Raw genomic sequence first — 10753 nt, forward strand, 5'->3', positions numbered from 1 at the left:
CCCACTTGAACTCCCAAGGGTCTCACATTCCTAAGCAGCACTTGCTCAGAAAGGTGAGAAATTATTTTCTGTCCAAAACCATGGAAGATGACAGCAGCTGACACTGCAGCAAGACAGGGAAAGCCATGTGGTTCCCCACCTTACTGTGGTGGAGCAGGAGTAGTACACAAGGACAGTGTGTGGGAATCAGAGCAGCATGGGTTTCTAGTGGCAAGACATATCCTACAGTTGAAAAGTTATTAGGATTCAAGCAAGCTGTGAAATTAAAACCAAACAGATATTCCAGAATAACAGCATGTAGAGACAAGCCCTATAATCTTATAAATCAAATGCAAATACTGAGCTCTAATTTTGGATTATTATTAAAGAATGAAGCTGGCATAGTCCCATTCTTTTATTTCATGCTACCTGAGGTAGGGGGAGGGAAGGGGGGAGTGCACGTGTGTGGAAGACAAAAGGAAAAAAAGCAAAACAAAACCCCACCCAAAACCAAAAGCCATTAGCTCCATTAAAGTATTTTGTATCCAAGAATATAAAAATCTCTAGAATCTCTTTAAAATGTTCTATTTTGGATTACCCCAAACAGCACCATCCCAAAATGGCCATAGGCCAATGTGTTTTAGTATTTTGTGCCAGATGAAGATTAACCACAAGTTTTTTTGCAATAATTCCTCATTTCTCATCCTTAAGGTTCTCCCCACCCTGCACCATTATTTAAACAAGGAAATGGCATGACAATGGCTTGATAAATAGTGCTCTGAAGGACACAGGTCACAACCCACCTGGTGGTACTCTGCCCCATAAACTTTTTTTATCACTAGGCAGGCTGATGGGCTGCGGACAACCCACTCCAGGCCAGAGTTCTCCATCCAGACTGGGCCTTGTCCCTTCAGGTCCCATGAAGGATGCTTTGCTCTACCCCTTCCCCTTTTTGTAGAACCCTTTATGGACTTCAGGAAGCATCCCTGGTTTAAAACCTAAACAAAGCAAGTTGAGCCGACTTTCCACCTGCAATTCACTCTTGCACTACTTCAGTATGAAAGAACTTGAGCCTTGTCACAGTGAATGGATAGGGGAAAGAAAGGAAAGGTAGAAGGAAATACATGAGAACATATGGTGCAGGCAGCTACCAGGAAAATGAGAGAAGATAAACTCTTGCAAATGGTATTCCATAGGTACAGAAGTTAACACAGTTAGCAGCTAACGAACAGTGCTCAAAGCACAAGGTGAGGCTACAGTATTCCATCTCTTGCAAGATTTACCCAAGAGCAGCCCAAAGTTCTACATTTCATACCTATGAAGTTCAAACTCACCTGCGAGTTATTTTCTCTCCAGAAATAAGATAATAAACTATAAGGTGCTAAGATAATAAGTTTTCCTTATCCACTTGTATCTCGCTACTCATTTATACAAAAGTTGAATGCTTCTTCTATTCCAGGAGATAGGGAGGGAGAGAAGATGACTACTTTTATGACAAGGCAGCAGTACTGAAGAGGCAGCTTCTTGCACTAACTTCTCTAAAGCAACAAGTAGCAGTCAGTACTAGCTTTACCCATCCAGCAAGGTACGCCCTGTAAGCTTCTTTCTTGTATGCCTGTTACAAAATTTAGGCATCATTCAATTGAGAACACAGTATCAGCCTAGGATTAAAGCAAGTCTTTTAATTAATCATTTTATAATTGCCAGAAGACAATATGTAATATTTACTCATCTGCATATTAAGAGCCCTGAATTCAATCCTGCCTATCATAGCAGAAATACTCAAATACCCACATCCCCTTTTCCTTGGGAGGGTGAAGAGGTGCTAGGTATTAGGATCCAGAGGACACATGCCTGAACTGAGCACATACAAAGGATAACACTATTTACATTTCCAGCCTGTCTGTGCTTCATGCTGTTACTGCAATAAGATGATACTCCATACTAAAGTTTCACTTCAGGATCTGGTATCACAATATGACAAACAAAACTTCAAAATGTTGAAGAGATTTATTGCCATTTGGAACATGTTTATTGTTCAAAACCACTGCACTGAAGTAAAATTTATCCCATACATTCTTTGTCATCTCTATCTTTGCATCAATGTAACTTTCAGGCAGGTCACGCAGGAAAATCACTCTCCCAAGGAAGTCAAAAACTACTGAAAGGCACCTTGTGTCCTTCAGATCTTAGACTCCAAACAAGTGAAGTTTTTGCTTGTATAAGGATTACATACATCTAGAACAACTCAAACAGTAGGAAATAAAAAATAAAATCCATTTAGAACTTCGTAAAGAACAGTATCAGACTTTGTTGCCTTCCTTCATTCAGTGCTACGCTTTTGCTTTCCCGAGTCTTCTTTAAATAATGTGCGACTTAAAAATGTGTGTTAATGACATCTCTTTACTGAGACAAGGCATGCAGTAAGGGAAGAGGGATAGCTGGTCACTTCCAGGCTGCCTATCTACACATTTGTTCTTGTAGATTAGCAAACCATTGCTTAAGTTAAAAACGATACAAGATAGGAATGAATGCACCCAAGTTAAATGGCTTTTAAGAATATGTTAATACCTAGAACAACGATACCACCTACAGTTCTGTTTACTGACCTCTGTTCAGGTTGATTTGAAAACCAGTTTTGTCAAACTGTCATGGGCCACTTTTGTAGACTGTTAGATAAAAAAAGTTGGTTTTCAAATATTGCGTGTGATTTCGATGACTAAGTCTTTATTAAAAGAGTAGTTATTAAGGACCTGTAAGGCAGCAAGACTTTCAATGCAATGGTTTACATTGCTGAATAGTACATTTTAAAAGGCAAGATAAAAAAAATAGTAGAAGGATTCTTTGTGGGGTCATATTAATAACAGGTGTTTCTGTTTTATCCCTATTGTAATTGTCACAGGCAACTGTAGATGGCAAGTCTTCCGTGGTTATAATTCAGGATGAACGCATTCCCTGGCTTATTTCAAGTTAGATATTTAGTTCTTTTTCTCCAGCCTGCCAAGAGAAGAACAGCTTTTGTAAGAGTGAATATTGAACTGCAATTGCTATTAAAAAAACAGGACTTACAGCAAAACTTTAAAATGAAGGACTTTTGGACAGTTATTTATACAAAAGCAGGTCTACATGCAGTTTTGTTCAGTCTCATTTTTTAAATTTATAGTTCAGGAGGCTTCATCTTCCCATTGCTCCACATATATTTCTTGGAGCCGAAGAGAGAAAAGCCATAATCCTGACTCATCAGGATTGCTTGGGGCAGTGTCTGCACTACTTGCTACACAATGAGGGTGTGAGACTGCTTGGAGTCTGTTCCCCAGTCACACTCAGTTGGATCTACCCCATTTACACCAGAGTCAGCTTAGAGAGGTTTTGCTTGATTTCTATTTCAAACATACAACCCCTTCACCGTTTTATGGATGTTTCCATCTCAGGAATTAGTTACTGAGACAGACACATGTGAACTAATCAACATAACACATGAAACAAACCCCAAAACAGACAGCAGCTGCTGAAAGCCCTGTCTACATCCATGACCATAAGAGTTTTCAGCCTTTTTTGTGCACCCCTCAGAAGCTTCAAGGGAGGTACAAGGCAACAAACCATAGTTCAGCCTACTGACAAGCAGCTTGTTAATAGGTTTGCAAAAAGTTAAACAAGTTCAGAAACCATGCAGGGGTTTGCACCACAGCTAAAAGCCACTAACACGAGTATTCCAAGAGCCATCAGATGACTTCCCCTTTTTAAAGGGTGACTTGCCTGTATTTGATCAGTCGTCCTCCTTGAATAAGTTGTGCAACTTCATTAGTCAAGTGGCACGCAAAAAGCAGCCAGTTCCTTGGCTGCACTTTGTAGGCAAATCTCATAAAAGTTAAGGAGTAACAACACAGTGCTGCAAAACATGATAGATATTGTTAGATTGTTTTTACTATCTGCATTTTGTTGAGGCATAATTTTCATACTAGGGGAATGCAATGACAAGCAGAATGCTTCTCACTGCTGTTGAGTTTCCCAATAGCCCTATAAACTTGTCCTCTTTGAGGATCCAATGCAGGAAAACACACAACAGGGCTCATTTTTGCTACACAAGAAAATCTACAGGGCTGCAGCTTTCCACAAAAGCTCATTTTCCTCATACACTTTCTTACGATGCAGCTGAAGCCTTTTTAGTTTATTACCTAAACTATCTCAGCCAGATAACAGGAGTTAATACCAATGAGACATGGCCTGTCCTATACAATTATCCTGACAATTTCTAGGACAGCATATATACTAATTACTTCAATATAATTCTTGCTGGGAACATTCTAAAATGGCCTTTAAGAGAAGGAGGAGTTTCTATTCCCAGGAAATCATGAACATTCAGAAGTCTAAAGCTTTGTTTCCTGCTTTACTGGAAGATGAGAAGCAATTCTAATCTACTCTATCATAATTGCATTTAAGTACAGGAAATTGCAACCCGAGAAGTCACTAATTTTGCAGAGTTCTGACAGGCTTAAAGAAAAAAATAATCAGGAAATTAATTGTTCAAGGAAAACAGTCTTTTTAAAAGTACAGAACGTGGATGGTGGAAAAATATTTGTGCACACACCACCCTACATATATTTGTAAAAATTTAAAAAGTGTCTCAGCTTTGCTGAGTTGTGTACCAAAATGCTATTTGCCAAACAGTTTCACTATACCAGAGACTATTTGAACTAGTGTTCCCTCTCGAGGCAGATGATTAAGAGACTGAATTACTCTAAGCAGAACCTAGTGAGCATGAGGCTATAAATAAATTTCCTTAACCCAAAGGTATTTTGCTTCAGGGAGAAGAATTAGAATTAAGTTATTAACTGAATTAAGGAAGAGACATAATGCCAAAATTAAACTAATAAATTAAAGCTATCAAATTTATGATCCTTGAGAAGTACTTAAATAATAAAATAGAGATAGACATCTAGGCAAAAACTATCCATGCTCCAAAAAAGGGAGAAAAAAATATTGCTTATGCGTTTAAAAGTAAATTCTGACACTCTTCCATGAAGAGGCACATTGGCCTCTCAGAGAACTGCTTTGCAAGGAGTTAACCTCCCTCAGCTGCTTTTTGCACCCTGCAGACCAAGCATTACCATTTCCTCACTTTGTCAGTGTTGATATTTAAGTCTCACACTAACACAAGGCATCACTGTTCTTGATACAAAGAATAAAGTTGGGTGAAGAGATGCATTCTGAACCAGTGCATGCAGTAGTCTAAGACACCAGAAGAACTATACTTTAGGAGCAAGTCTGGTGATCAAAGCTGCTAAGACTCAAGACCTGCCTCCCTCCCCCACATTACTGGAAAGCCCTCAAAGAGCTCTGCAGCTTTTCAGTACCTCAATGTTTAATTGGCCTCTGAAGTCATATAACAATATATTTGATATCTATATCTGCTTTGATCACAAGTTTGCAAGCAATAAAATAATCACTGCTTGAAGAAGGACAGAATCTGTGTTCTGTAGTCAGTTTACTGACAAGTTTGTCTCAGGTCTTACCAAATGTCATTCGGCCACTAATGATTTCTGGAGATTTCTTCATGTCATTAATAGCAGCAACAGGAAGCCCCCAGTTGGCAACTGGCCCCCAAAAGTGCTGTAAAGAGGGAAGAGCAAAATAAAGTTACACAGAAACACAGACCACCTGCAGTATTCTTATAGTTTTCCTTAGCTACACTAAGCTTCAGAGGAAAGGCTTAAGGGTAAAATTCCAAGTTAAGAGACTACTTTTGATTTAAGTGAGGAAAAGCTTTCTTTTAGCAAGACCTAATATTCAGAAGGGAAGGAAGAAGAATCCACTCTGAATTTTCTTGCAGACTGGAGAACTACTGTAAGGTCACTGAAATGCAGTTTTGTGTCATTACACCTCAGCCATCATTAAGCTGTCTGATTGGTACAGTCATATAATAACCTCCAATTTACAGCTCACTTCTGTGAAGAGAATTAGCATTCATCTCTTTCAAATAAGGCTCCTCAAAAATGTAATGAAAACACAAGGACTTGCTGCAGTGAAGAACTGGAACTGTTTTCATGTCCTGCTGAGGTTGGAGAAATGCTCAGCACGCATCTTCTTCCAAGGACTCTGAAAGAGCAGGGCCATGCAACCAAACCAAATTGTTACCTACAGCTTCAGCTGCAATTAACTTAGTGACCAACTAAGATACCAACTATACCCTTTCTTTTGGCACCTCCCCTAACTAACACTGCAGATATGACAATGACTTGGAATTGTCAGGAGATCTTTAAGGTTCCTGCAATTTTAATTCCCAGATACTCTTGCCTGTCTGGATACTAGCTTGTAGAACTATAGTAAGATTAAAAGCCTCACTTGCTTCTTGCGGATTTGGGTTGCAATACAAGAAACTTAAATTAAAAAAGTATAGAAAAAAGTGAGTTTAAGTTGTACACACCATTTTGATAGTTTAACCTTAGTGTAACAGGCAAAACCATGTAGTATTTCTGCAAGTGTCTACAAAATGTGCACTGGTCCAAACTCATTTATAATGATAGTATTTTGAAGAGTGCAATAAATGTGTCATTTAAACAACTGTAGTTTCAGAAAAATAAGTCTTCAAGACTCTGATCTTGATTTTTTTGAATCTATGAAACAATTATAGCTTTAAGAGTCTTAGCTATGAGTTCTGTTTTGAAAAGTAAATCAAGTCAACTTGTCATTTTTACTTAATTCAACTGGCATTAGAACACAAATAATACACTATAGACTATGGACCACTTCAAGCTCAGGCTGCACAAGCTGAGGAATCATCAGTTCACATCCCAGCAGCGCTGCAGCAGTAACTTTCCTCTGCTGACCAGGGAGGTAGATTTGTAACTCTCTCATTTGAGATGGTTATCCAGTTTTAAGTGCCTCTAGGCAGCCAGCCCTTTGAAGTTTCCACACACAAGAATTAAACTACACCTATACAGTTTGCCTTTGGTCTACACACATCTTCCATAACATTATGATTCACAGTATATCAGGCATAAAATACCCACTCCCAGTTTCAGGAGCAAGCTGAAAGGCTGAAGGGAAGAAGAGCCTGTAGTGAGAGTTATATGGTACCATTTATTGTCTAACAAAGCTGGTTAAAAATAAGCCAGGTAGTTTGGTTATGACCAGTATTGTTGCTACACAGAAGAGCAGTTCCAGATTGATCTGATCTTCTTAGCGAAGAGTATGGAGTGAGTGAAGCCCCTTTAATTTTGTAGTGATTGCTTTAGGAGACATTCTGAAGGAGCTAATGTTTGGTCATCTTAATCTCAGACTTGCAAATAAATATTAGTAGTGCATCACTCCTGGAGGTTTGCAGTATGATCTTCAGATGCAGGCAAGGTCATAACAATGCTGAGGCAAAAAGACTGCAAGTTACTGAAGTTAGAGAGAACGTGAAACCAGAGTCCCCTCCCTTTTCTTACCGTGCTGTTCGAGTGTGTCATTGTTTTCCATTCAAAAAGCACATGGAAGAAAAGAAAAAAGTGTTAGTTTCTTTCATACAGAGAGAAGTATACCACAAACAGAAGACAGGTAGAAGCCAGGAAACTGCTGTGGCATTAACCTTGATTAGTGTAACAGTATTAAAAATACCATTTCCCTCAAGAGATGTCATTGTGACAAGTGTTTGTTACTCGAATATCTTTTTCCCTGTGGAAGACATTCACCCCCTGTAGACTTCAAAGCACCTGAGATTCCACCCCAACTAGTTTAAAAGGATACCAAAAGCCATCAAGGTTTGTCATGGCAAAGCTAAACAACTACAGTTCCTCTGTGGAAGCTTTGAAGTTGCTTGGAAGTCTTTGTATACCCACACAAGTAGGTCAAGCCAAACATTGCCAGAGATCTTACTGTTGCTAAGCTCAGGCCGACTGTGGTTGTACCAAACATGAGCTCTAACACATTTTCAGTGATCTAACATGCAATTACACTCCAGTCATGTACAGGCTTTGTTTAAGTGATCACTTAGGAACCAATTTATGTAATAACTTAACAGTCTATGCACAAAAGCTAGACTACAGCATATATGTAAGGTTGTTTGCTACTATTCTGAATTATGACTTGTAAGAAACCAACTACAAATAGAAAGCCTACTGCTGACCAGCTGCTGCTCACCTACCGCTGCCCAGAGCTGTGGAACACTTCGTAACAGTCTCTTCCCTCATGCTGATTTCCATCTTCTTACAGCACTGTTTTACAAATAGCTGTGGTAAAACAGTCGGGTCTATTTAGGAAATCACACTGGACATGCATTTCAGTCATTGTTACAAGCTACAGGCTGGTTCAAGATGCTGTGTTAGGGTGTCCTTGACTAGTTTAACCACTTGGGTTTTGTTTTCTTATTAACTGAACTGCAGCAATAGCTAATTAAAGTTCAAAAGACAAGTGCACACTTCAATTTTTTCATAAAACCTTAACTAAACAAGCTCAAATGCATCTCCTGGCACAGTGTTTTTGTGCCAACAGAAGTCAGCCTTCTTTTTTGAAATGGAAGTTATTTTCAGGCAAGTGAAAGCCTAAAATAGAATCAAACTGATGCTATTTTAACAGAGTAGGCAGCTCTGGATAAGGGCTTGCAAGGCTGCCCTCACATTCACATGAGGCTGGAACAGTTATTATACTTCTAGAAGAGGGCAGATCAAGGTCACAGACTCTTTCAGAAGCCAGCAATACAGCTGCAACAAATGCACCATATCCAGCAGCGAGGATACCCCAACAACTGCATGTGTCTATTCCTGAAGTGACTACGTTCCAAATCAGTAGTTTCCAAGAACTACATTCAATCCCTTGACAAAGGGAACACTTTGGACTAATGCTTCCACAGCTGTGGACAACAGTTGTTGGATTTACTCAGTTTCTGCTTAAGTGTCTAGACATTGCATGAGGAACCAACAGCGGATCAATACCTTATATTGCTACTATAATTGATTCCAAAAAGGCTACATTAGGGAAGATTTATTTTTCCAAAGTTTTTTCATGTATTTTCCTCATACTGGCAATGAGGATATTAATAGGCCAGAGACCATTTGGCAAATACAGATTAACTGTCACCACCCATTTCCTCCACACTGCCATCCCTTAAGTGGAAGGAGTATTACCCTTTTGCAAAAGGGTTAGGCTGTTCAGTTCTCAGAGCACACAAGACAACGACAGCAGGCACTATATCCCCCAGTTTCTAGCACAGACCAGTAGAGGACATTTTTTTTAAGTTCTTACATCCTTACATTTAAAGACTTATGCACGAGGAAAACTGAAGATCAGCTAATTCTAGTTATATTATGGACACTAACTCTTCTAAAGTTCATTTCAATTAAAAGAAAGGTCCTAGACAGCTTACATCACAGTAAGTGCTCAGGCTTTACAAGGAATGAACTCTCAATCTATTTCAAAACCATCCACATTAACAGAGTCACTACATTTGCATTATTGCCAAGTCATTAGGAAGAGACATTTCAGAAGCACCCCAGAAGACAGCAATCTCCATGCTTATTTTTCTGTTACCAGAAGATTTTAGGAGTCCTTGGGATTCACTATGTGACTAAATTAATTTAGGCTTCTACTATAGGAAGATGCCAGAGCTTGTCTAGTGTGGCACATAGGTCTCTGCTCTCAAAAGAGGAGGAAAGCTATTTTACTGGATGTTTTTCAGAAGATACTGCTTTATACCATTAGGATAGGAAGTAAAAAGGACTCAGCTGCCCACTATTAGTGGCTTAGATAATACAGCTTTAGTGACCAATAGCTGATATTCCTAGGATCTATAGGGAAAAAAAAAAAAGGAGCAACTTCAAGTTCACTTTATATAGAGCTACCAAACTTTCACATGCTAATCAGCTGGTTTTAAATTAACATTACTGCTGCATTTTACAAGCAGCATGAAAAGTCTGCCTACAGCTTACATTCTTACTATACTTACTTTAAAGCATTAAAACATGGTTAGGGTAAATTTATATTTACACGACCTACAGTAATTCAGATCCCTATTAATCACCACTTGAGAGAAGCCGGATGTGAAACAGGCAGAACAATTAATTATTAATGACAGTTTTAAAAGCAATTTATCTTGTTTCTTTGTGCAAGATCCAAAAGCTAACCCATGATGTAATGCAATTCTAATGCCAGATATATCCACATGAGAAAAGTAGCATGCGTTAATTACGCCTGCTTTCATGTTTTCAAGTTATGAAGCTGAAACTGAAGCTACTTATTCCAATAGATGCCTGCAAGTTTTCCTTGCCCCAAGCCATAATAATGGAACACTCAATTCCATCGCTTTGGGTAACTTCAGTTATTTTATTTAGGCAATTTAAAGCACAACACTGGTATCACAGTATTTCAATTCATCGTTTCCCACAAACAAGTTTTACACTTATAAAGGCTTGCTTCACTGCAGTGACTAGATGCTGAGTTTTAGAACAGTCACTATTGTCTTGGAGCTTTGAGGAAACTCTTGCTCTACAGGCAAGGCAAGAAGGGAATTTTCTTCAGGCGAGAGTCCTGTAGTCTAGGGAAGCAGGAGCCTTCAGGAAGGAAGGTAAAGAGGTAACAGCCCTAAACTATATACACCCCATTTCTTCTATGGAGAAGACAGACTACAGTCTTTTGTTGACTGTTATCTAAATTTTAAACTCAACATAAAGCCAACAATTTAGACACTCGTCTCCTACTAAGGAAGGAACAACGTTGAAAGGCCACACCAGATGGAGCAACTGACTTCAGCTCTTCAGGACGCACCCAGTAACAGAAGCACAGGTATCTTTGTACATAA

At 39.0% G+C, this 10753-nt stretch overlaps 1 protein-coding gene across 1 annotated transcript; it reads right to left on the reverse strand.

Annotated features, from left to right (window-relative positions):
* Nucleotides 1-1974: 1974 nt before the first annotated feature.
* MPC1 (mitochondrial pyruvate carrier 1) lies at nt 1975-5584 on the reverse strand. The gene is made up of 3 exons (XM_010164634.1): nt 5493-5584; nt 3736-3868; nt 1975-2976 (listed from the first exon to the last, which is right to left on the reverse strand). Exons 1-3 carry the CDS (start codon nt 5533-5535, stop codon nt 2958-2960), a joined length of 195 nt encoding a protein of 64 aa, XP_010162936.1. The 5' UTR covers nt 5536-5584; the 3' UTR covers nt 1975-2957.
* Nucleotides 5585-10753: the final 5169 nt, after the last annotated feature.

The sequence above is a fragment of the Antrostomus carolinensis genome, unplaced genomic scaffold (assembly GCF_000700745.2).
Source record: "Antrostomus carolinensis isolate BGI_N321 unplaced genomic scaffold, ASM70074v2 scaffold28583, whole genome shotgun sequence".
NCBI lineage: Eukaryota > Metazoa > Chordata > Aves > Caprimulgiformes > Caprimulgidae > Antrostomus > Antrostomus carolinensis.

Excerpts from the sequence above, each read along its gene's own strand:
- MPC1 (XM_010164634.1), bottom strand. The coding sequence starts at position 5,535 with ATGAAGAAATCTCCAGAAATCATTAGTGGCCGAATGACATTTG. Across the intron at positions 3,869-5,492 it reads TAGTGGCCGAATGACATTTG|CACTGTGTTGTTACTCCTTA; the intron begins GTAAGACCTGAG and ends CATGTTTTGCAG.